We start from the raw sequence: 26171 nt of genomic DNA, 5'->3' as shown, positions 1-26171 counted from the left end.
CCATTTGAATGCATTTCTAAACCATAGTGGAACATGCAGAGAGGGAATTTGAACTGTGACTTCATAGAGCTCCAATCTTTTCTGAAACACATTGGTCCTGATAAATACATTTCAAAACCGATTTAATGAGTCATTTTTGTTTTCAAAGATAATTGCCCACAAGCTTATGGTCCTTTTACCAGTGCATTGTCTGTGTATTTGACATTCTATAAACAAACCCAGTTCATACCCTTCAAGGCTAATAAGCTTGTGTCCTATTTGCATAATTGGAACGTTTTCTGTGACTCCAACTTAGGGCTCAAAGCGATGAAAAAACAAAATTGGTAAACAGAAATGACACCGAACAAAGTACGGCAACCTTGCCAGGTTTAGCCCCAATCAGCCGTGAATTTGAACAACTCCTGCCAAAAGATATACCCTTGTATGGAGTCAAATACTCGTCGCAGTTCTTTTTAAAACGATGCATTCATGCCGTTTTTCAATGCCGGTTTTCATTAGAGCATCTGTGCTGTTATTTGATGCAGACGCTTCTGTAAAATGTTACATTAAATAACTTTTAGGGTGCAGATGAATTACTGAGGACATATGTCCTAGCCCTAGAACATTTTGAAGACTATAGTATAAATCTGCGCATTGTAATGCATTTTGAGGGTAAAAATCACTTAAAGGGATATTCCGGTGTAAGTTTAATGCATGGTCTAACACACCGTGAAACTGTGTTAGACTCCCTCTCGAGAGATCAAGTTAGCAGACCGCTAATTCACGGAGTTTTATCAACCTCAGAAACGACCGCACGACAACAATACACTGCAGTAAATGGATCCAAATATAAACTGCCACCAAAAAGCCACAAATAATGCTCAGAACAGCACCAAACTTCAGCAACCGTACAAATAGGGTCTCAGCACATAGTCTGGGGCATCTAACCTCCGCTAGCTTAGCTAGATTTCTATTGTGAAGCCAAAAACAGTTTTCAACTCTCCTCAATCAGCTTCTGGGTCGGGGAAGTCCCTATGTGACGATTACCGAGTGCGGTTAGAAATGCTCAATTCCGTTCTTTTCCCTGTCCGCTCGCGATAATAACTGTTATAAACTGGCAGGTAAGACACATATGAACTTTGATTGCTTTTCCATGGAGTCATAAACATACATTTTCATCCATGAGCCACGGAACTCTACTGCACTCGGTAATCGAGTCGTCGGGACTTCCCGTCAACAGGTAGCTGCTGCAGAAGAGTGGTAAAGTTTTGTCAGCTTTTCAGTAGAAATCCAGCTAAGCTAGTGGAGTTTTAATGCCCCGGACTATGTGTCGAGAGGGAGTCTAACACAGTTTCACGCTGTGTTAGACCATGGATTAAACTAACACCGGAATATCCCTTTAAGAAAAAATGTCAGTGCCAACACGAAGAGGAAAATATTGGATTAGAATTTAATGGAACATAATTCACAAATGGCCAATTTTGAAATGACTCTTAGCTAATATGTAACTGCATAGCTAATGTACTGTAGCCCACTGCACATATTGCAAGTGTGGGGGCCATCGATTATATCAGGGTGGCTATGTCCCAAACAAATATTGTATTCTGGAACGATTATCAACATGTTCCAGAGATTCCATGTTGTAAAAAACTGTTAAAAGGAGAAAGGCGTAGTATGCCTTTAAATTAAGTTTACCAATACACAATAGCGTCTTTAGAACAAGAAATAAAACACTGAAAAATGTAATTATTATTTGCAATAAAATATAAAGAAGTGTTTATCATTATTGATCAATTAATAAGTGACAAATGAGGTATCACTGAAACAATTATTTTATCACTGGATGCACGTCTCTCCACAAGTGCCTCCTTTCCTACATATTTCCTGCTTTCATGCTGAGGCATTAAAAGCTGTAAAATAACACAGCAGAATAGAAACCACTCGATTAAATTATTGTAACAGTCAACAGCTCAGCATGAAAGACGTCTTCAGACATTTTTAGTTTGAGAAAATGGAAGATTTTCCAAAGAAATCAAATACAGCAAATCAGATCTGATACGCCATTTACCACACCAGTGCCTGGCAGCACCCTCAGTCCCAATAATCAGTCTAATAGAGAAGTGGCTCTCAGGAACAGAGCGTCCAGCCGGAGCCATTAGTGGCTATAATCTGCCAGTGTGGGGAATGTAAACAGAAAATCCTGACAATAACCAAACCACCAGTTATTAACTCTTGCCATACCAATCAGCACTTCTACATTATACAGAAAGAAATACTAAAGCTTGTGAAATGTGAAGCCAAATTTCTCACAACGTCCATCTTTCTGGTATGAGGAGTCCCTGACAGTTTTGGACTGGTGCCTTCAAATGTACATGTACTGTCTACCTGCACTGAGGCATAATGAGAGCTAAATCATACTTCTCTGCAGTCAACATGGAATTCGATATAAAGAGATGGACGACAGTGTTTGACCCTGACTAAAGCCATGCCATCAGCTTGTTTTGTAACTAAGCACAGTAATGTGAGAGGAGCAAGACAGCATTGTCCTGAACTGAGCCCTTGACCCAGAACAGTATACACAGACAGAAGGGCTTGTTGACCATACTGTTTAGAAAATGTATTGTATAACTGCCACCAATGGACACTGACAAAACACAGTGCAAGGTTAATGCAAGGGAAGGGAACATGTTTTAGAAAAGCTTCTTCTGACACACGTTTCTTTGTGCAGAATGACAGACAGAAAGAAAAACTTTGAGGGGTGGGCGATATAACCTATAATTTATGTTTGTTTTTTTTGTGGCAACAGTGTTATAGCAGGGTACTACAATTTTTAAAGGGATACCCCACTCAAACTCTATTGGCAATGTAAGAGAACATATCTTAAGAAAGAAAAAAAATATGTTATCAACTACATTTATATATGTCAGTGTCAACTGAACTTACTTTGCAGGAATACGTTCTACAAAGAGCAATGTGAAAAATGTTCCTACACCGCACACACAATTACTCTTGACCTTCCCTTATTACAAAATACTCTGGTGTGCTACAATAGACGGAAAATGGCGAAACTTCAAGTTTGAACTCAAGTGACGATTCATCTTTCGCTTGAGTTTTGAAGCTAATCCTGCTTTATACGTTTCTGGACCCCTGTTGAAAAATCAGAGAAGTAAAATGGTTCATGCCAACATTTGAGAGATTTCCAGATGTTGTTATTACATCAAAAATAAAGTTAATCCACTGGGTCCTCAATTCTTCAGAGGGTGGGAGTAGATGAAGTTTGGTATGTGTATGCAACAACAAAAAAATTGGGGCGCTACTGAGGTTGGGGTCAGCAAGAGAATCAAGTAACTGGATGCAACTATGAGCACGTCTTCAGCCTTTTTACTGTATGCTATTGCAGCCACATTATTTTCATTATATTAAAATACTTATGATGGTAATTATTGCAAAATACATGTCATTGCAGAACATGACACTGGTGACAGTGATGAAAGCAGTATACAGTATACCGGCCACCCCTACCTGACAGCAAGACACCAAACCTCTTTGATCATCTGGATTAGATATTCATTCATGCATGATATCCTGAGAACAGGTAATCAACTCCTCATGACAAGGCTGACATGTGAAGTTTGACAGTATATCATGCCTTCAATTAAGCTTATGGCTGTAGTGCTTCAACTTGGTCATCGCATATACCATTAAATGCGTGTCCAATCCTTGAAGATGGTTTTACAGCGGCCAAAGGGAGGCTTTTAACCTTGGGAGGAACACTGACTGCGATTCACCGAGACTGTTTCTGTGTTATGTTGAGCCACAGCTGAAGCCTCAAATAAAAAGCAAAACAAGGTGATTAGACTTCTCACTGATGGCCCCAATGGTTGTAGCTTCCAAATGCTAACTGCTGACTACTACTGACAGACAAATTAACACTTAACATACCTGACAATGATGAATGAAATCAGACATTCCAAAGAAGAACAAGATTAAATGTCAAAGCTGTGCTTTGCAGCAGCTCACAGAGGCTACAATTTAGACAAGAGCCCATACAATAGTCTTGGAGGGGAACAAACAACATACTTGTGTTGAGCTTGAAGGTTCATTCCTGACCTTGGAAACAGCAGTGTGACAGACAAACAACTAACAACATACTAATCATTTTTTGAGAGCCTCAACAGCACTAGGGCTGCTATAAAATGTATCCTGAGGTTGGAGCTACATTTACTATTAGCACGAATGTCATCATCAAATTTATATACAGGCCTCCTTTTACATAATGACACATCCTCTGTGCTGACGGTCACTTTGACCTGAAAGCTACGGGTGAGGTAAGAAAATAAACATCCTGAATGAATATCCCCATAAAATGTCAACTACAACAAGGCCAGCGTTGTTTCATTGGTTAGAATTGGTGTTTTTTTTATGGCTAATGTACATTAATCTTCTGTTTGGGGTGGATACACCATTAAACATGCAACCTTCATTGCTGATAAAAATCTTTGTGGCATGACTCAGGCACAAATACTCACAGATGAGGTAAGTTTTATTCACGGTAAATTTCGCCTCATTCTCCAAACTTTTCCTACCTTGGAAGTCCAAATGAAACACACCATTACCTTGAGTAAACTTATAGGATTTCTTTGGGTTTGCACATTGTTGAAAACATTTGGAATAAACTACACAGCTCAGCAAATATTCAAAAGGAGTAGTCAGTTTTGGACCCTTTTAACTCTCACATATTATTTCTTGAAGGGCCAATTTCTCATATGACTAAATAAATATACTGGTGCAGAAAAGTATGCACAGTAACTCTTAGCAGAGTCAAAACTATTACCACCAGTGATGGTGTCTCATTGTCCAGTAATGGGCTACAGAGTGATCACTCAGCAGTTCAGGATACTCTCACAGACACACACGCAGGCAGAAATGTACTGACATCATCGATATAAAGTCTCTCTCTGACAGTTTTGTCTGACCAGTGTAGCCCATATTTTAGTTGACAAACTGGATGTCTGTCTGTCTCCTGTTTCCTCCTGTTGTCTCCCTCGCCTTTTAAATTTGGAAGGCAACAGACCTAATAAACAAACTAAATCACCTCAGTGGGGTTTTCTTCCCAAACAAAGAGCAAGTGGAGGTGTCTGGACACAGTGCCACAAAAAAAAACAACACAGCCCATCTGCTCATATATATATATATATATATATATATATATATATATATATATATATATATATATATATATATATATATATATATATATATATATATGTAACAACATTTGTGATTCTAGCAAGAAAACCGCGCTTGAATCCAAAATTAAGACATGAAAGATGCATGAGTGACACTGACCATTCTCATAAAACAATGCACAGGAAAGGCTGCATCGAGACATATTCACGTGGGAATGCTTTATCACAGAGTTGATTCAAGCAATATCTATGGTGATTCGATGCACATTCAGAACAACCTGGACAAATACTTCCTTCTACCTTGACTGATGATGGATCTCATTAGGATGCAATGGATAGATTTTATGCAACATGATTTGTGTGATGCTTGAGGCAAAGCTTTGTAGACAGGTAATGTCCATGTGTTAATGCGATCACTGAGCAAACTCAGCCGTTGTCAAATTTCATCAAACATTGTGCCACTAATGATTGTGTGAGGGTGTGTGTGTGTGTGTGTGTGTTTGTGCAAAGGTGAGAGCACAGGAAACGCGAAGGAAATGAGGAGCAAGAAGCCAAAACAGCAGAAATTCCAAACCCAGTGTGCTTCTGGGTATTAGCACTTAAAGTGTTCGACCACAACATATTTACAGTAAGCAGATCAGCTAAAAATCATGTGTTAATGTTTGAACTGTGCTCGGCCTGGCCCAGTGTGTGGCAGAATCCAGAGCGGCACCACCGTTTAATCCTCTGCTCGGTGCTCGGCTGCTCAGTGAAGCACGCCATTATTTCCTGGGCATTACACGTGCCACAGCCTCTTTTTAAAGTCAATGTAACGTTGTAAATTCAATTTGGGACTTGAGTGCACCTTTTCCTGGAAAATATTATTCTCCCACATTAGCGCCCACTGAGTTTGTATGTAATGTGTGGAAATCCCATTATTTAGGCAGACTGACGAGAGCCTGAAGGACAGCCTGATTCCCTCGAGCTATCTTGAGTGCGTTTGGCACCAGTGTGATATGAATGCCAATGGCAGCTAGCAGAGGGAGTGTGAATGTTTGAAAAACTGACATCAAGTCAGAATGAAGGAAGTGTGATTATTTTTCTTTATGTCTGCTCTTTCCCATCACATGTAACTTCTGAGACAAACCAAATGCTGCCGCGTTGAGAGTAAAAGGTAAAAGTCCAAAACTTCTTTAATAACTTATTTTTGCTGAAACCCAAAGTAAATTCTTATTGAGCCATAGGGGAGGAATAAAAAAGATTCTTTCTGTTCTTCTTCATTCAGATAGGTCAGCACTCAAAGACCCTCTGGAATCCCAACATTCAATTTAGCACTCCAGACCGGCTTGATATTTGTGACCTTGACCCGCGCTGTTCTCAACATGGCTCTTTCTGCTGCCTGGTATTGATTAAGAGTCCCTGCCTGGATGAGGGCACAGCTGGGGTCTCTATTCTCACTTTCCTCTTGCTGACCTCCCCCTATTACCCTACCAGAGAGGCACAGAAGGAAGCAGCGTATACAGGTGGGAATGAGCTGACCTGCAAACGTTTCCTGTCCTGCTCCTTGTTGGAGTTTTAGAACTGATTATAAATTATTACTTTTATCTAACCTCAATCAATTTGTTTAAAGCATTTTCTGAGGTGACATCCACAAATTTCTAGAACATCCTTGAAACTTGCAGATTTTTCAACAGCTTTGACTGCACAGTATGTAATTTCTGGGGTCTATAGGGGTCCCTCAAAACAATGGACAAAAAAATGTAGTTTGATGTTGACGCATGGATTATGTGGGCTAATGGGTGCCAACTTCCTTCCTTACTTGTTGAGGAATCGCCTGGTGTTACTGCGATAGGTGACCAAATAAGAGGCGAATGCGTACAATGACAGATTTCTCTGGGTTTTGACATTGTTGGAACGATTTGGGATAATGTAGGTAAATAACTAAATCATCCATAGCAAAAGGAGAGTCGTGTTTTTGTTTTACATATTATTTCTTTAAGAAAATAGGTTTTTAATGGTGTAATTATAGACAGAAATTAGTTGGAAAGATGGAGCTTTTACACAACGATAATCAAATGGATTTAAAAAGCAAGATTATTTAAATGTATCGTGTTATTTTCTAAGTTTATTCTTTTTGTATACCTCTTAAGAAAATACGTAAAATAAAAAATCTGGTTTGTTGACAATCGTTTTAAAGTTTGGCACTATGGCTGACACCATCTTGGTTATTTGGAGCTACAGGTGACCATGTTTGGATGAGATGGTGGAGCTGAAGAGACAACTAGACATGCCATGGTAGTGACTTGTCAATCACATGCCACGCCCTAAAGCATACCCTGCTTTCTCATATATTTTACTCTAAATGAGACCATATTTTAATAATAGAACCTCTTGCTGTATTGAAAAGGACTTGAAACCAACAATTTAAACAATAAACTCATAAGGAACCAGTTTACTGGGGTTATAAAAAAGCCACAACAACGGCCCTTGAGCAACCTTGCTCTCCAGCAGCTGCTAACAAACGTTTTATGACTTATACTTTTGCTATAAGAACAGTCTTTCAAGTACAGTTGTGACACATTCTCTGTCAATTGCTTTTTCCCTCGATGAAATTTAACTCATCCAAGTATTCCTCTATGATAGTTTGGCTCCTCAAATCATTTTCATGTACAGTAGATGTATGGAAAAGATCAAACGTAGCATAATCGTAAGGGGGGGAAAAAAAGATCAACGTGTCCAACCTTAATCAAACAACCTCAGCAAGTGAATCTCCAACTGTGACTTACATGGTATAACAGACTTAGTTTTTTACTTGCTATATTGAGTAAATTGTTGCCTAAAGGTCCCTTATCGCTTTTCTAACAATATTCTTAACTTCATGGATATTTGCAAGGAAAGAGGGAAACAGGAAAAAAAAGGATGATAAAAACCAGGGCCAAAAATAGGCGTCTAGGAGACTGCAGGAGACTTAAAAAAACACCACAGAGGAAAAAAAAAACACTAGAAAAGTGAACAAAACTTTAAGGAGTGCTGCCTACTGAAGAGTTTTACTTTGCCATTTGAGATTTGTTATGCTTGACCGTGGCGAATGAACACCAAGTGTTGTTTTCTTTGGAGTTTTTTTACTGTCCTCCTTTGATTCCTTCTATTTACTTTATAGACTACAGCAAGCCAAGTTGCCATGGGCCTGTAACACTGACACCATCACATCAAACAAACAAATGACCCCATCAGTGGGTCAGACAGCAGGACCATGCACTAAACCTCTCCCAGTGGGTGGGATTCAGGGTGTGCATGATGAAGTCAAACAAGGTTTTTCAGTTTAAAAGCTCATTTTTCACTGTTCAACTTGTGGAAGTTAATAAAACCCTCTAACAGAGGCAGAGCACAACAAATCTAGTTCAGCTGAAATGTGCTTTGCCTTGCTGCATGTGCTGAATCTTTGATGTCCGTCATTGTGTTTTTGTATCAATCTCTTGGTCACTGTCTTGTGTTGCTTTCACTGACATCTTACTGTCTTGTGTTTTGTTTTTCTTAACTTTTGTTTGTTTTAGAGCATCTTGCCAAAGGACTGCAGCTAAAAATCAGCAGGCTTGCTAACACCAGTTACCACAGAAAGACTGATAAATGTGTTTTGTCCTTAAAAATAAAGACAGTATGAGGCATAACTTCTAACAAGGCTGTGTGTGTACGTCTTTCAATTAATTTACATTTATGCGACTGTATAACAAAACCACCAGGTGCCAGCTTTCATTACTAATGGTGCCATTCTATTCCATCTGAGAAATCCCTTTTATTACCACTCCTCTTAGGGCTGCACGATATATCGTTAGAGCATCACCATCGCGATGTACGTGTGTGCAATAGTCACATCGCAGAGCCTGCGATGTAGGACGCAAATGAACTAAAATCTAATTTCAAGGGTACCTAACACACATCCACCAATCAAGTTAGTTCTTAATCAGTGTGCCGAAGCAGACCATGCCCCTGCACATGGAGTGAGTCGCTGGTAACAACATTTAAAAATGAGAAACGAACAAGAGAAAATCAGCGAGAGGTAACACAACTAATTTTTTTTGACCATTTACGTCGGTACCACACAGCAGAGTCCCGCACAGGTCTTATTTTGAAAACCCGCCCGTACACGCCATACTTACAACTGCATCCGACCCGTTTTCCTACAGTAGCACAAATTACATTTCGCACCCGAGCTGACCCGCTATAAATTGTTACCAACGCCCAACGCCCAACGAAAATTAGATGGACGTAATTTTTAAAAATGAAAGTAAGCCAGTCGGGGAATGGAAGTTCTGGGAGGGCGCAAGCATGCATGAATGAGCTCATATGACATATAAATGCTAATCATTTTGAAATGCAGCATAACATAAAGTACTATTCAGGTCATCTGATGAAAATTCCTGTATTTTTTCATATCGCAATATATATTGCAGGGTGAAAAAAAATCGCAATGTCAGTTTTTTCCAATATCGTGCAGCCCTAACTCCTCTGCATATATACATCATTTCTGTTTTGGCAAAACATGCAAGGTAATTATATGCACAGCTACTGGTTAATTTTGAAGCACGAAGTCCAATTAAAACCACCAGCAATGGGCACAAAGTCCTCATATACTGTGTGTGAGGTAGACACAACTTGAACATCTGTATTACCAGAGAAAATCCAATACAAAGCTGCAACTATAAAGGGATTTTTCAAGGCCATACTTTGTGATGTTGTTGACTTGGACAGTATATCATATCTGTGTCAAACGCAGTGCAATATTTTCCTTTGTTTATACACCACGCTTCAGGCAACGGTGGTAGTAATACTGTTATTGAACATCGGAACATTGATATTAGCTAACAGGACCCCACCTCGCCTTCATTTCTCCACAGCAGTGCAGCATGCTGGCAAATAGGATCTAAATTCAAGATGAAAAGGAATCCTCCGAGCCTTCCCCACTTTCTCTTAAATTGTGTATTTTTTAAAATTGAAAGGGTAACCAGTACACAGGTGCTCAGTACTGTTGCTGAGCATCTCTGTGTCTTTTACTGCCTACCTATCCCTCCTTTTGTTTTGATTTGGTACAATATAAACCAGAATGGCACTCAGTAGAGTGCATACCTCCACCAAGGCCAGACAGTCCCCTTTCGTTGCATCAAATTGCACTAAATCATAGTTGCCACCCACCTAAATATGCCTGTTTTTTCCATCAATATCCACACATCATTCCTTTAAAACGAACAAAAATGTTGAATGTTCCCTCTCTGTGTTAAAAAAAAAGTGAGACAAAAATCCTGGATCCCTCCATTTATCTGTATCCACACCAGTTAAAGTTAATGGGGTCTATTCTGGGTGGGGGCTCATCCTCCATTCAAGTTTCGCTGAAATCTGTTCAGTAGTTTTTATGCAATCCTGCTGACAATCCAGCCAACAAACCAACAAAAGGACGCAGCTGGAAACTCAAAATCCTCGATGTAGGTAATACTTGTTACTTTACCTAACACTCAAGTCGGTTCTTTGTATAAACACATCACTGCTACACCTGTATTTTGCTTCATAGAAAGAAAAAAAAAAGAATGCACCAGCCTAAATAAACTTAGCATTTAATATTCTTTAATAAGGCTGAAATTGGATGAGCTAAGCTGGAGCTTCCTTCTAATTATTCGTATTTCAGTGCATCGTTTTCTCAGTGACTGTGTGACCTAACCTGAGAACAGGTAAGTGAAAGACTAAGACCACAATAAATATCTGGACACTAAACCGCACCACATGTCACACACTCAGCATTTGACCCACTTAAATTTCTGTGACACAAAAAAAACAGTTCTTGTGGAATTAGTAACCTGCAAAATCCAACACCCCATTGACCTTCCACCTTTCAGTGTTGTGGAGGTGATCAAAGCCTCTTCTGGTGTCTCTCCAGCAGTGTATTTCCCCCACTGCTGAAACAACACATCTCTCCCAAGCTACATAAATCAATAAAAGAACCACAGGAAAAATTGTGAGTGAGGAGTCAACAGTGCTTTATCTCCCTTGAATGTAATGATCGGAGAGCGACACTGTGGAAGACGTCCAAGTTTTTAATGATATTGCAGTCAAATAGACAACAATTTTTCAAAAATTGTGCAAAGCTGTCTGGAATTGGGAGAACAATTTCACAAATTGAAGTGTTACATCGGTTTCAAATATGTGTGTAAAAAGTGCATCATAGATGATAGTATATGGAAAGAAAGATTCAAAGACATAAAGAAATTCTTTGTAATGCTTGTATACAATCTTAAAATCCAAAGAGAACATTTGTATCTATCATTCAATTTACATGCAATTTTGTCTTAGCTTTTTGGTAAGTGGTGACAGAGGATGCAGTCACACGATCACTTCCATTATGTGGTCATCTTTTCTGTCCTTGTGGTATACAGGAAGCATACAAATGGGCTAATTATGTTTGCCTGATTAAATTTTGGCTGGCCTCACAACCATTTATATTATATTTATACTTAATTGAATCAAACATAAATGAACTGGGATGTAAAAGAGCACTGCCTTTGATAGGTGCAGATGCTTGTATTTCCACTGCTCCAAACCAGCGTCAGTCTGATTGATCTGTGTTCACAATATCCTCAGGCTGTCTCATTTCCTGCTGGTTGACTTATATAGTGAGGTCTGGATGGAGGTCTGTGCTCTCTTTTTCTTGGGTGGGGATACATATAACGTGGCCCAGGCAGCTCGTGCAGAGCCAGGTGCACTTTGGCTACAGCTTATAACCTTTCAGTTTCCACTTAAACACCACCAAGCGCTATTGTTTTTGCGAAACAAGACATGCTGCTTTAAGTGTGGTCAAGTGTGCAGTTTGCAGAGGCCGTGATGACACTTTTAGTATCTATGTGACCTGTCGCCCTCTTGGAAATGGGGTGAGATTAGAGGGGACCGGTATCACAGCAGCAGCGGGTCCGTAAAGGCACCGACATCGATCATAGCCAATCACAGCTCATCTGGTTTCTTTGAAAGTGCTGCTATTGCTTCCATGACATACTGATGATTTGGTAATGCTGCATCAGCAGAGTCCTGGCCAACTTTTCCAAAGAGCAAACTCATATTTTGTTCAGGATTGTGCAATATAATCACCCAGCAGCTCAAATATAAATACTCAGCAGATAAATCCAATGATCTTTTTACAAACGCAGTCACAAATGTGCATAAAATGACGCAGAATGACAAACAGGTTTGATTATGGTGCATCTCAGGTTAATTACCATGTCCAGTATAGCATTAGGTCAGTGGAACTAGCAAGCATAGTCTCATTTTGAACATATGTTGCAGTCAAATTAGTTAGTGAGTTAGTTGGTAATCTGTAATTGCTCATCATTTCTGAAAGTTTACTGAGGTGGACGAAACAAAGCAGGAAACAGTTCAAGCAAGAGCACATGAATGAGCCTTCATCCTCCCAGCTGTTTTCATTTCCAGCTACCTACAGCAAGTGAGTGTGTATGGCATGTCAGAACGCGTGTGTGAGCTGGCCGTCGGCTGCTTTGTTGTGTGTTCAACTGCTGCTTTATTGATGTGCCCTTTGTTGGTGCGTGTTGCTTGAGGTCAGCCTGTGTGTCAGGGCCTTGAGAAAGAAAATTTGTCACCATTACAGAATATCCACTGGCGACAGCCCTAAATTTCACAGAACATTTCCGGTGACAGATTTATTAATTGTTGGGCACAATCCAACATGTTACAGATTTTAAAAAGTGAACGTTATCACAAATCCCTGCCTGTTACTCCAAGAGCTCCGCAATCGGTGCTGTTAGAAGGAACATGGATAAAGTGGCACACTGGTTCTGAGCACTAACAGAAGCCTGCACTGTGTTGGGCTCCCTGAGTGGATTAGCAGAGTTTATCAGCACCAGCACACTGTGGCACTCATTGCTCGCGCACTGCTCTGGATAAGTGGCTGCAGAGAGCACTGAGTCCTTGGCCTGGGTCAATAACAGCCCTTGGGGTACACTGGGTGCTGGTCAATTAGAAAATGCTGAAACAGTTTCGTGTTCAATATATTCACGGTCACAGTCTAATCTTATATGTATTTTGTAAACACTCCAGTGGATCGCTGCATGAGTTCATATGCTGCATTCATTTTGAATTGAATTCACATTAATGATGTTAACATTGGAGCCAGTGAAACAGAAATGAAGGGAATTGAATATGAAAACTACGTGCAGAGAACCTATAAGCTGCATTTTAAATACCGAAAAATTATCTTGTAATATGCTGAGCAAATGAACCAAACATGGATTTCAGACACAGACAATAAAAGCAATCAACAGAACAAGTCACATGTCTCCAAAAGGTTAATGTATCTGCCTTAAAAAACACTTTTCTGTTCTTAATGGAAATTTTGTTCGGCTTCCACCTTTCATGAAGACATCCTTATTCAGTTATGGATGGCTGCTTTTGCTACCTGTACTGAAATTCAAGCAGCTATCTCTAAATCATTCTTCCCCACCTACTGCACAAACTGCTGCAGTTCATGTAACATTCATTGCAGATGTCAAGGATTTTACGGTCACTTATGTGACACGGTTTACATTGACAATGAAAAACAGCTTCCATATGGTGCCTTCCGGTCCTTTAGGGCAATATGGAGCATCTTGAAAACACTACATGCATGTCCAAACAAAGCTGAGGGCTTTCAACACTGAGATATTTGACAAAGACCAACTGGCCCTCTGCATTATGAGGATGACGTGTGTGGCTCAAAAGCAGTGTTGTTAAGACTCTTTCAAGTGCTAAAGAAAGAGGTACAATACAATAACTACCAGGGTTTTCCCTGCCATTATACGGCTTAGGCGCGGCGCCCAAGCGTTTTTGCCTACCGCCTAAGCAGGGTTGTCCCCAGACGGTGGAACAGTGGCGCTACTCCGCTATACCGCTAGTTCAGCGGCGCTATACTCCGCGCGTGACGGTGACGAGCGTCCGTCCCCCGGTTGACGGCTAGGAGCTCCCGGCTGACGGCGATGCGCGTCCGTCCGTTCCCCGGCTGACGGAGTTGATGACCGTCCGTCCGTGTCTCCCCCGCCCCCCCCCCCGGACTTACGTTGACGAGCGTTCGCGCAGTTTTGTAGAGTTTGATTAAGGCTTATTTGCGCTGATGATGCAGGAGGACTAAGGCCAACACTGCCAAATAAATGAGTCACCATATGGAGTCAGTCCACATGAATTCATGTTTACTCCTGTTGGTGTGAACACAAACCAAATAACCAGAACTAAAAGGCAACAGTACAGCATCTGAACAGCTGAATGACAGATGTGAGAGCGACTTAAATATAAGTTGAGGTGAAAATAAAATTAACAAAAACATCTGTGATTTTAGATCCTAATTTAAAGTTGTATTACAGGGTGATTTATGCCGTTATTAAACCCATCCTTCCTTCAAAAGGAACTGTAAAAAGTACAAATATCCTATCAACAAAACAGTCCTGATATTGCACTGTCACATGTGCATATCAAATATTTGATTAACCGTGACTTAAAATGTGTTTAATCCTCTTCTTGGATATGTTAAATTGTGCCAGAGACCTGTCAACGTTGTAACGTCTTGGTTGCCGATTACGGGTCGATAAAAATCATAGATCTTTTCCATGCCCTTTTAAAATTCAGCCTCCGGTGGAACAATGTTCTGCAGCAGGTATCATGAATCATTCAAATCATAGCTGATCTGTATTACTGGTTGCCATCAGCAGCTGTCATGGATTTGTACCTCCAAGATTAAGATTGAATTTCTCTTTTTTCTCTCATCAGTGAGCCCACCTGCCTGTGGCACTTTTCCAGAGACATGTAGGGGGGGGACTGAGAGAGAGCCATTTCTACCTGGTGTTAAAATGTACTCGTTGGATGTCTGTCAGTAAAACAAACATAGCAGGGTCATTTGATGTGAAACTGTGCAAAAAGTCAGTTTTATTTTGGTAATCATCGTCTTTTATGACTTTATGGTCTTTTTTCCAATTTGCTTTACAGCTGCTGTGAACTGACCATGTAGATTAAGGATAGAACCATGAGTGGAGGGAGCAAAACAAAAGGTTGTTGGCAATTTTACACAGAATGTTTTTTATGTCCTACACTGAAGTTTTTAAAATTCTAGCACATTTTGCGACTATAGCATATTTACAGACAGGGAAAGGAAAACTATGGTAAGGTATGATTAAGGTTAGTACACTACAATGAAAGACATGGTTACAATTAATAAAAAGATTAATCAATGAACATGTTAAAACCTGGCACTTAATGTTGGTATCTCACATCATCCAACTTGGGCATAATTTCTACAAATGCTGGGCTGAAATTAGACACCCCAGCTGCTCCTTCCATTTATTTTTATCCTTTTCTTCCTCTCCTAGTTTTTGATTTCATGCTGATTAATTTCGGGTTTCAATTTCATCAAGTGCAGTTTTTTCACTGTAAAGCGCTGTTTATCTCAGCCCTCCGGGAGCACTGCTTTCCAATACAGTCTAACAGGGCAATAATTAATCCCCAGAAGCACCCAAAGTATGTTGTTTTTCTACAAAATAACCCTCACACTGTAAGGAGATGTGCTGTATTGAATTTTCCAGTTGGCATGAAGCTAAAGAAAAATAGATTTCAATAGCTATTAAGTGAATTAAAGCCAGAAAATCACACATTTTCATACATAATTAGCCTTCAATGATGGGTGTCAATTTGATAAAAGCTCCTTGGCCTTGCATCAATTATTGTCTATACTGTAAGTCGCACAATGTTCTTGGCCCAATATATATCACAGATGTATTTACTTAGTCCAAGCTGGGCAGGTCTGACAGATCTGGGGGGACTGGTCAGCTAGTGGAACCCAGAGTTAAAGGGTGAATGTAAAATCTAAGCTCACTAGATGTAGGATATGCATCAAATCACACTCACTCAAAGATCCGCCCCTTTATCCAGATCAGCACCAGAAGTAATGAGGTCCAATCTGGGTCAAGACCAATCCAAGTTTCATGGAAATCCATTCAGTAGTTTTTGTGTAATCCTGCTGACGAACCAGCAAACAAACAGACACAAAGACATAGGTGAATACATAACTTCCTTGCCAGAGGAAACTGAAGACAAGACTACTTTTAGCTGATTAGTTTTATAATGCTGTTATTTATTTTTATCTTAATGATTTTAAATGTGTCTGTACTTTTAGATTATTTTATATTTGTATTTATCTCATCTTTTTAGTTTTGTTATTTTTGCCTGTGAAGCACAGAATAACCTTTCTAAATGCTGAAGTAACTTGCATTGCCTTCAATCCCACATCTATGATTACGTACTGTATAGCTTTATGGCTTATTATCTTAAAATGGACAGACTAAACAGCTAAAAAAATTAATTTAACTGGTAAGCTACAAATTAGGTGAAAAGCTACACTCCAGGACTTCCAAATACTCTGTTTCCTTTAAGACATTTAAACATTTCACAAAAGGTAAATACAGTTCAATCACATTAGCAGAGCTTTATCAACCCTGCCACCCAACATAAACTAAACTTGACAATGTATCTTTAATCCATCACCACTGTCTTGTTCTGGAAATTATAAGTGCTGGGGTTACATTTTTTTCTCTTTTTAAATCACCTAAGTGCATACTTCAGACATTTTAACAGGACCATTCCTAGAACAAATAGGAAATGTATATCCTGAATGGTCATAAAAAGACATTTCCCCCCATACTAAGAAACCCTCATGCTTCCTCTGTCCCCCACCACAGCCCACAGATGTGAAGTAGATTACGCCCCCCTCTTTACGCCTCCTTTTGCCTGCCCCTCTTTCCACTGCAAAGAAAGAAATCATTCAGTTTCAGCCTCTTCTACAAACACCCCCTCCCCTACCTTCCCCTCCCAAACAGCAGACAGGGGCACACAGACGACCACACTCTCCAGCCAAACCCTAATTGTGTGTGCGTGTGTCTGCATTTTTTCCCCCCCTGACATGAAGAAGGAAACCAAGTGAGTGTTTGCTCTCTGTGCCTGTGAATGTGTAGTCCTGAGCCTTCTAAGTCGTTCTGCTCGACTGAGAAAGTGGAGGTGGCAGAATTTAGCAGTGAGAAATTACTGGAGTTAGGTAAGTTTGGATTTTGGATTCATAAAACTTTAGTTACAGCAGAATGGAAGGCTGTGTCTTCTGCACCTGGCACAAACAGCCTACTGTTACATTTTCACAGCACTGAATGCATTACACAGCTAATTCTATTATAGTTTGGTTGTAAAATAGTTTTATTTTTTGATGTGGACATATCTTTAGGGTTGAATATAAATTTCGATAACAGAAATAGAGATGTGACCTTCTCTTTAAGTCTGATGGTATTTATGTACGTTACATAATAATATATATGTATAGGGTGTGTGCAAACACATCAATACTTATCTCTCAGATTATTATGCTGCCACATGTGCTTGCACCTTACATGATTACCTATGAGGCCCATGTACCTGTGAGGGCTCTGTATGCTTTGCTGGCTTAGTGCCAAGGACCTTGTTGTCATAGCAACACTGAAGCGGTTGAGTGTTGTGACACCTGTGAACCACACCTGTTCAGGATTTTGACAAGAGTGGCCACAGGGCTGAGCTACAGCTACAGCACGAGACTTAAATTAGTTCTGATGCACAGCTACAGGTTGGAGGAGCGTTAAATCTAAGATATACTTCTACAACGTAAGGATTGGATAAAAGGGATTTATCTTCTGATAAATGTACAACAAGTCATACATTAATCCTGGTGATTTTCGAGCCAAAACTAATTTCATCGTTAATTAATCTGTCATTAATTTTCTCAATTGATCGATTAGTTGTTTGATCGACACAAAACTGTACAAACTGTCAATCACTATTTCCCAAAGCCCAGGATTACTTTCTCAATTTTCTTGTTTTGTCCACAACCCAAAGATATGTAGTTTACTGTCACATAAGAGCAATAAAACCAGAAAAACAACACATTTGAGAAGCTAAAATCAGAGAATTTTTTGTTTTAAAAATGACTCAAAACAATGAATTAACTAACAGAATAGTTTCCAATTAATTTTATAGCTGGCAACTAATTGATTTATCGACCAATTGTTTCAGCTCGATTTGCAACTTTTCAAATAATTGACAAATCTTTCATTTTCCAGGTAAATATGCCGAACATTTCCCTTGTTCTTACTTCTGAATCGCGTAGATTTGCTGCATTGGGATCATAAATTGAATATAATACATTTTGAACAACTGATCAGACCAAAACATGTAACATTTCAGAACAAACAATAACTCAATTAATTAATTAACCCATTAATTGGGACAGTTATCTGATGAAGCATTAGCGTGCATACTGGCCTAGTCTCGGCTACATGTAAAAAGTTGTTTTGTATGTTCAATTAAGAGTTATTTAATTAATAGTTGTTTAGTAAATCAATCAATCAATCAATCAATTATGACTGCACTGCTGTAACAGAAACCACTAAACAAGTATTTAAAGTAATCTGTACCTTTCTGAAAATAGAACTGAAATATCCTTGTCGTGGTCTGAGCTTTTGGCTTTAAATTACTCTCCTTCTGCAGGCGAGCTTCTGCTATTTTAAGCCAAAAGAAAAGTCAGCCTATAAAAGCCACTTCCAAATGACAGATCCTTCACAGTGAAGCCAAAAAAGGTCACTACAGGCCACAGGGAGTCTAACACAAACAGTGTTTCAACTCAACCGTAAGACGCCAGCGTGGAAACTGTGCAGACATTTTCCGAAGACAAAGGCAACTGCTCCTGCCAATCTGTGACACAGAGACGAGCATGTGTGCTTCTTGTTAGCGGGCCCTTTAGACACCGAGTTAATGTCACTTAATGTCCTCTGACTTGTGCCTTTTACTGCCGCACTGGTAATTGAACACAGAGACGATAAAGTTATATTTTAAGATAAATTACATCTCCATTTGGCAGTATTCTGTCATTAGGCTGAAAGTTTGTCACTCTAAGCCATCGGGTTTTGATTTATTAGAGTCCAAACAAGTGCAATAAAAGTTCAGAGTAATAAAAAGTGTTGGACACACTGTGCTGTAGCGAGACAAGGACAATTAACAGGCTTTAAATGTCTTTGAAAATGGAGATGCCATTGAACAGTCAAGTGTTTCCTGTTTATCCCACCAGTGTTTTCTGAATGTTATTAAACCATCTCAAAATTAAACTTAAAGCACTGAAAATCGTTAAGGTTACATTTTAAGATATACTTGGGATTAATTAGGTTGTTTGGGAAGTTAATTATTAGTTTCTATCTTTTAATTTATAGTAGACTGTATTCTTGAAACAATCATGAATATGACACTTCAATTAGTCTGGTAATCTTAAAGTTGAGCAATCTAATAGTGAAACAAGCTACATTATATCATATTATATTTGATCTCAAAACCAGTGTATTCAAAGACAGACTAGTTACAGAAAAGAGGCACATATCTATTCGAGTAGAAAGATGTTTGTAAATAAAGTATATTATATCTATTATATTCAAACTGTCCAAATAATAACGCTTGACGCTTGTCAGATCTGGGAAAACTAATAAATTCTGTTTTATTCCAGAGTTTGATATCAGCATGTCTGTTACAATGCACATGTCAATCAAAAGAAATGAGCTAATTTACTAATCTAACATCATGTTGCAAAGCCTCTGGATTGCATCTCTGCTTACAATCTGTGCTGCCTTGAAAGCGTCTGTTTTCTTCTCTTCTTACAGCTGCTGTAACATGTGTGAGGTCACCATTTAAAGTAAACAGAAACAGAGGGAAGCAGGAAGGGAGCAGCCAACAGTTGGGTTTTATTGGTTGGTGCCACACCACAACTCATCTTAAAATAAACAAGACAATTTTTGCGGTGTCCGTCCTAACAAGCTTGACTGGGCATTCATTCCGTGTTTCTTGACGAAACATGGCAATAGGTGTGAGTCAACCAAATCAAACTTTAATTTCAGCTATGAGAAGCTGAAATAGTTTCAAGGCTACTGCAAAAGCAAAGTGCGGGTGAAACTAAATGTGCCCTGACAGCAGAAAGAGCTCTGCAATGCCTCCATCTCACAAGCCTGGTTTAGGGGTTTAAATATATTTCCAGATGCAGGGGAGAGAAGCATGAATGCCAGTTTGCAAAATGATAAAGTGAACACTTTAACACATGCAGGCAGAAGGGGCAAACAGTTTGAGAAAACAAAACCCCTCTGTGATAAAAATCACACCTGATGTTAAAGATTTTGCAAAAGCAGCTCCATCTCTGTTATCTCATGTGTTGAAGGGATGTACAAGGTGAATAGATGTTGTGAAAGATCCCCAGACAAAGGCTAGTTACCAAAAACAACACAAACACTGCTGCAAGGGGCTATGTCAGCCTTCACAGTCCTAGCGTGACAAGGCTCATGCTTCTGCTACAGTGAGCCAACCACAGAGTGTGAGGCTCCTTTCCAGTTTGTAAATGCAACACAACCAGCACACGGCTTCAGGCAGCATTTTTACAGAGCACAACAGCAGAAGAAGCATGAACTATCAAAAGCACATTTAGAGATGTTGTCATGGGGATTTCTATGAAATCTTATTAGGATTGAATACTTGATAGTGAGATTTGAAAACCATCTATCCTCCATATGAACTTACCAATTTCTTAACGTTATTTAAAGCAATTCCAATCAATTTGAAAATCTTAATTTTAAGTGTTTCAACACACAAAAAGGATTTTTAAACTAGTTTTGAAATGGTCTCAGTATAATACCGATGGCTTTATATGACCTACTTGAGCAAACAAAAGCAGGATTCTCTTTTTCTATCTTAGTCTTGAGTCACCGGCTCAGCTTCTTAACTATGTCATAATATTAAAAGGGATTTTTTTAAAACTAGCTTTCTGCCTTTCAAAAAGAAAAATAAGCAATGTAACAAAGTGGAAAATTGAATTTATTTCATTACTCATATTTTTATTACAGTAACAGAATTTATACCGTATATTACCAAATAATAGCCGGGTCTCAATTAAACGCCTGTCCAAAACAAAGGCCTGGTCTGTTAAGTGGTTGGAACAAACAAATAAACGCCCGGCTATTATTTGATATTTTACGGTATGCAAAAAAAAAAAACTTACTGTTCTATTCCCCTCAGACGTAAAGGCTCTGTAGATATTTAGTGCATTCTGAAGTGAGAATGCACACTGGTACGAGGCCAGGGTGGTCTGCCATGCAGGAAGGTGAGTTTTGAAGCTGATTTAGTCTTCTTATAACCTGTAAATGTGAAAGGTTAAGTGACGTTTGATGACTGATAATATGACTGAATAGTTACATTTTCATTCAACAAGCAGACATTCTCAGGCGCTGTATGCATTGTTATGCATCTAAACATAAGTACACACCTAAACCAGAGGGGAAAAAGGGAACATATCAGTTTAACGGTTTTTTTATTTGAATATGTTGTTAGCAATAACGACTGGTCAGCATGTGCAACGATGTAACGTTATTAATTGGAATTAGTGCATTATGTTGAAACGCAGTACAAACGGATAAACAGACATTACTATGGGGGATACGGAGCTGGCAGACAGTCGCCCCAGCCCGCACTACATCCCCCGTTTCACAACTTGGTTGAAAAATTAGCACACACGTGAAAAGTGTATGGCTGTGAGTTAGATGTCGGACAAAATAATGACGTAACAGTTAACATTATTATGGCGTAGCTGAGAATAAAAGTGCTACATTCCCACTCGTAGCTGCCGAAAAAACATTGCGGACTTGTGAAATTTACTCGTGTAACGGGAATAGCATGCTACTTATGTTTACTCAACACATATCTAGATTTTTATAAGCAGTGAGTTACACATAGAGCGGTCAGCGGTCGACCGTATTTAGTCAGCGACCGTATTTACCGACGTACAAACATACACATTTTAAGAAAAAAGTAAAATAAAGATCATAACTCACCATTCAGAAACGTCTTGTTGCAGTCTACATTGAGCAACTTATTCGCTAGCTCCTTCTTGTTCAGGGTCTGACTCTGGTTCAAACATTTAAGGTTGGACAGCAAAGTTTCCTCCTGCAGCCATGTTTCTCCCAGGGTTCACGCTCAGTTGTTGTCATGGTAGCATGAGCGTGCCGGCGTCGTCACACCTCCCGGAAGAAGTGGGTGGATTACCTGTGTCTCATTTGCATTTAAAGAGACAGGCACTCAAAACCGACTGTTCTGAACAGGGCTGTTTTGGCAGGGTTATTGAACTATTATGAACTGCTATTGTGCTTCATCCTTATGGTATTTTGACCAAAGCATGTCACAGACATTTCATTAGGACACCAGGGAACTAGATTAACTTGTAGAAATAGGGTATAATATGACTCCTTTAAGTACTTTCACTGAGCACTGATAGATGGTTAGCAAAAAAAGTCATAAATTCAATGGGATTTACAGTCGGTCTCTGCTTAAGTTAGTAAATCTCTCAAACAGGTGTATAGTTGCTTGTAAAAATAGAATTATTACATCATATTCATTCCATCTCTGGTAATGTGGTTGTGGGTGAAAGCAATAAGTCCTCCACATATTACTTCATCAAACTTGTTCAATTAGTGTAGCACAGCAGCCTGGGTCTTTGACTGAATACTTTATATTGCCTTTTATAAGGTTAAACAGTATAATTTGTCAGGGACATATTATAAAAGTTTAATAAAAAGGAAATGTTAGCATATAAAATACACATCTGTTTGAATTGATCACTGCTAAAATATGCAGTGTGACATTCAAATGCCACATTTTTGAGGCAGTACAATATCAAAGATTAAATTGAAGTCATTATTATTTTACTGAAAGGTACAATGTGACAGAAGGAACGTCTCCTGGGAAATGCATACAATAAATATCTAAAAGGTCAGGAGACAGATTTAAGTCTCCATTATGTGGTTTAGCCTGTGAGGCCAACAGAGCACCTTCCTTTTGGCATAACAACCATCCACAATATTTGTGTGATTTAAATGAAGCTGTTTGGAACAAGGAGATGGGGGGTACCATGGGAAACCTTAAGATTAGGCTTAAAGCTGTGCTAATGTGCCTAATAAACAGCATGTGGTTCTTTGGATTCACAGCTGAAACATGTAAACATAAAACTGTTTATCCTTGATGACTGAGGACAGCAGAGTGCAGGGGCTTAGATCTTAAAATGTGACAATTCACTTTGTGGAGCAATTTAAATGAGAAGACTGATACCACCCTCATATCCATCCTCCAAATGTACAGCTACAGTCGGCCAGTTAGTTAGCATTGCATAAAGACGGGTAAACAGTAAGAAACAGCTTGGTTTTGTGTTTTTTCTGGTGGAGAGATTTAGTTATTTTTGTTTGGAACCAGGACAGATGATTGTTTCCAGTCTCTATGCTAGGTAATATAACCAACAGCTAGCTATAGCCTTATATTTACTATAATGACATAAGATTGGTGCCAATTGTTACATCTCTCTCTCTCTCTGCAAGAAAGCAATTAGCACATTTCCCAAAATGTTAAACAACTCCTGTAACGTACCTGTTCACCGATTGATCAAGTTATCCACAGTCGCTCATCTTCTTCTCTTCTCAGGTTAAAATGTGGCGTTGTTGGATGCCCCTCATCTTGGCCTGGGTATCCATGGCAACCCCAACACTCTGCCAAAGTGGAGATTGGGGTTCAGGCTTTGACATGTACTCTGCCACCAACGACACAACACAGGAAATAGGTGATGAGCCTGCAAGGATGAGAGACAACCAAGACTGGATGATATCAGCAGCTTTCTCACCATCACCCTCACCTATGCTGCAGTATGAGCCTCAACCTGACAAGTGCTCGGTCCACTTCAGCACTAATGCTGCTTCAGCTCGAAGGCTGAAGGCCCAGAAAGAGGAGCTGGCCTTTTTGCAGGCCATCCAGCACGGAAACAAGGCAGTGATGGAGAACTTGGTGCAGTTTGTGGGGGCAGAGCTGGGAGATCAGAGCTACGAGGATGTGATTAAGGAAAATATAATTGGCATCCAGGAGGACCAGAAGAGTTGCCACGAGGTGGTGGAGAAAGCTGAAGAAGATCTAGAGACACAGCTGGAGGGGGAGGTGTCGGGTGCCCTTGCTGGGATGCAGAAGTGAGTGTGATAAATTCCTTTTTTAATAAGAAAGAATGTGTTTCTGCTGAGCTTCATGATGGTTGAAATGTGAAGAGCAGCTACAAAAAGATCAGCCCTGGTTGTTGGTTTTTTTTAGACATAATCTGAGGGTGGTAACATAATTGGAAATCTTGTGGTTGAATATTTGTGTTAAAATGATACAATGCAATATTTTGCTTTATATCAGAATTGACTGCTGTTTCATCTCATCTTTCACAATGGAAGTCAATCAAAAGTAATATGTAAACAAAACACATTACCATCCTACAATGTGTCTCTGCTTAGTTCCAAGGTTTCTGCTTGGTATACACATACATATATTAAAGAAGGCACTGTGTGTCCAAAATTACCCTCTTTGCTGTCTGTCAAGCTTCAATGTAACTTCTTAGGCACAATGACTCTGTCCTCCACCTTACACAATCTTTCCATTACATAACCAACTTTAACAGCAACCATATGTATCACTCCCCTTATAGTGTATTTAATGTTCCCAGCTCCTATTTCACTTACTATGTCTCTCTCAACATCTGCCCCTGTTTTTTCCTCATCTTTACTCCACCTGGTGACCTGGATGATGCGTCCTCTGGAGCAGAATCAGAGAAGAGTCCACGGCCTTTGAAGACATGCTCCACGCTGCAACAGACATCGCCAACAGGCTGGAGATCTCATCACAGGCCCTGCATGCTTCATTCACCAAGCAGCTGAAAGACATTGCCAAAATTCGTCGCTAAGGAGGTGTTGAAAAGATTTTGCAGACTGCTCATGTCATTTCTCTCGTGAATGATGTTTAGTATCCTGTGTGAGAAAATAAGGGAAATAAACCTTCTTGTAGTTATATATTTAAAAGTAATGTAACTGTGTGCTTTACGGCAGTGGGAAGCAGCAACGTTTCAAGGTCAGCCATGACATCAACTGTCGCCATCTACACAGATCGAAAAAAAAAAAGGCACGAACACTGACAGAGTAAAAAAAAAAGACCTGCTGGGTAAAAAAAACGTGTTTCCCTTCACTGAAAATATAACGCAATAACCCATAAAATATGATATTCCGTCGGAATTTGGTGAGGTCAGATGTGGCAACAGTATGTGGCGCAGGTTTAAGCCAAGTTGAGTGTTTATGGATCATACTAGATTGGCCTACTGAGAGCAAACATAATGGCTCTGTTAGTCTTCTCCAGAGGAAGCTATGCAATGGCCATCTGGTTCCAGGGTGAGGATGGAGACCGGGAGAGGATGGCTAGTGTGCACAAATGGAAGTTTTGTTTTTGCAACAAAAAACAATGCAACTGGAACAATTTTGTTATCAGGCATTGTTGTTTCTCTATTGTTTGGAGGAAACTATGCAGTAACCTGTAGAAGAGGGACAAGATAAACAATTAAACGATTCCTATGATTAGGAGGAAATTATCAGGGAACAGCATAAGAAATCTTGATAAAGCTCTTGAAACAGAAAGTTTGAACCTGCACATTGTTTAAAGGATTGTGTACAGATTTTACCGAAAACTATTTGTTTGAATGTGGATTTTTCTGTTTAAACATGAGAATCAGGCTTTAGTCCTATGTCCAGCTCTATTGTGCTATTCTCTTTTTTATCCCTGCCAGGACTCATGAGCATGGTTCGAGTTATGTGGGAGCCAGTGGGTGCTGAGCTCCTGTAATGAGGGGTCTGAGCTCCCATGAAAGCAGTAAAACTGCTATTATGTCATCAACGAGACACATTTTCAAAACAATGTATTTTTCAATGTTATGAATTAAATTGTTGATACGAAAAGACTGAAAGAAACATGTTTTGAAAAAGAAACAATGCCTTGATACCGCACCTGATTCTGCTGAATGTGGCACCACGACACAGTTTGAACAGTTAAGACGAGGAGCAGGATGTGGCAGGGGCA

General features: G+C 39.5%; 1 protein-coding gene and 1 long non-coding RNA gene across 11 annotated transcripts in view; one reads left to right on the top strand and one right to left on the bottom strand.

Annotated features, from left to right (window-relative positions):
• Positions 1-26171, bottom strand: part of LOC115574135 (uncharacterized) — a 56228-nt gene that overhangs the window by 28315 nt on the left and 1742 nt on the right. For 3 of the 9 annotated variants that reach the window (XR_003982426.1, XR_003982424.1, XR_003982428.1), the window contains 3 exons: positions 24791-24981; positions 23673-23871; positions 16068-16176 (listed from right to left, as the gene is read on the bottom strand). This is a non-coding gene — a long non-coding RNA (uncharacterized LOC115574135). Of the gene's footprint in view, positions 1-16067; positions 16180-23672; positions 23872-23934; positions 24247-24790; positions 24982-26171 lie in introns of all 9 variants that reach the window. The other 6 variants (XR_003982427.1, XR_003982430.1, XR_003982431.1 and 3 more) reach the window with 6 other exon arrangements.
• Positions 17004-26050, top strand: LOC115574134 (uncharacterized). Of its 2 annotated transcripts, none has more exons than XM_030405411.1 (3): positions 17004-17250; positions 23727-24259; positions 24873-26050. In XM_030405411.1, exons 2-3 carry the CDS (start codon positions 23733-23735, stop codon positions 25009-25011), a joined length of 666 nt encoding a protein of 221 aa, XP_030261271.1. In that variant the 5' UTR covers positions 17004-17250; positions 23727-23732; the 3' UTR covers positions 25012-26050. The 2 variants fall into 2 exon arrangements, with proteins under 2 accessions (XP_030261271.1, XP_030261269.1); XM_030405409.1 differs by having other exon boundaries at positions 17005-17135; positions 24873-25180.

The sequence above is a fragment of the Sparus aurata genome, chromosome 22 (genome assembly GCF_900880675.1).
Source record: "Sparus aurata chromosome 22, fSpaAur1.1, whole genome shotgun sequence".
NCBI lineage: Eukaryota > Metazoa > Chordata > Actinopteri > Spariformes > Sparidae > Sparus > Sparus aurata.
This window is presented reverse-complemented; position numbering and strand designations above follow the sequence as displayed.

Excerpts from the sequence above, each read along its gene's own strand:
- LOC115574134 (XM_030405411.1), top strand. The coding sequence starts at position 23,733 with ATGTGGCGTTGTTGGATGCCCCTCATCTTGGCCTGGGTATCCATGGCA. Across the intron at positions 24,260-24,872 it reads GCCCTTGCTGGGATGCAGAA|AATCAGAGAAGAGTCCACGG; the intron begins GTGAGTGTGATA and ends CCTCTGGAGCAG.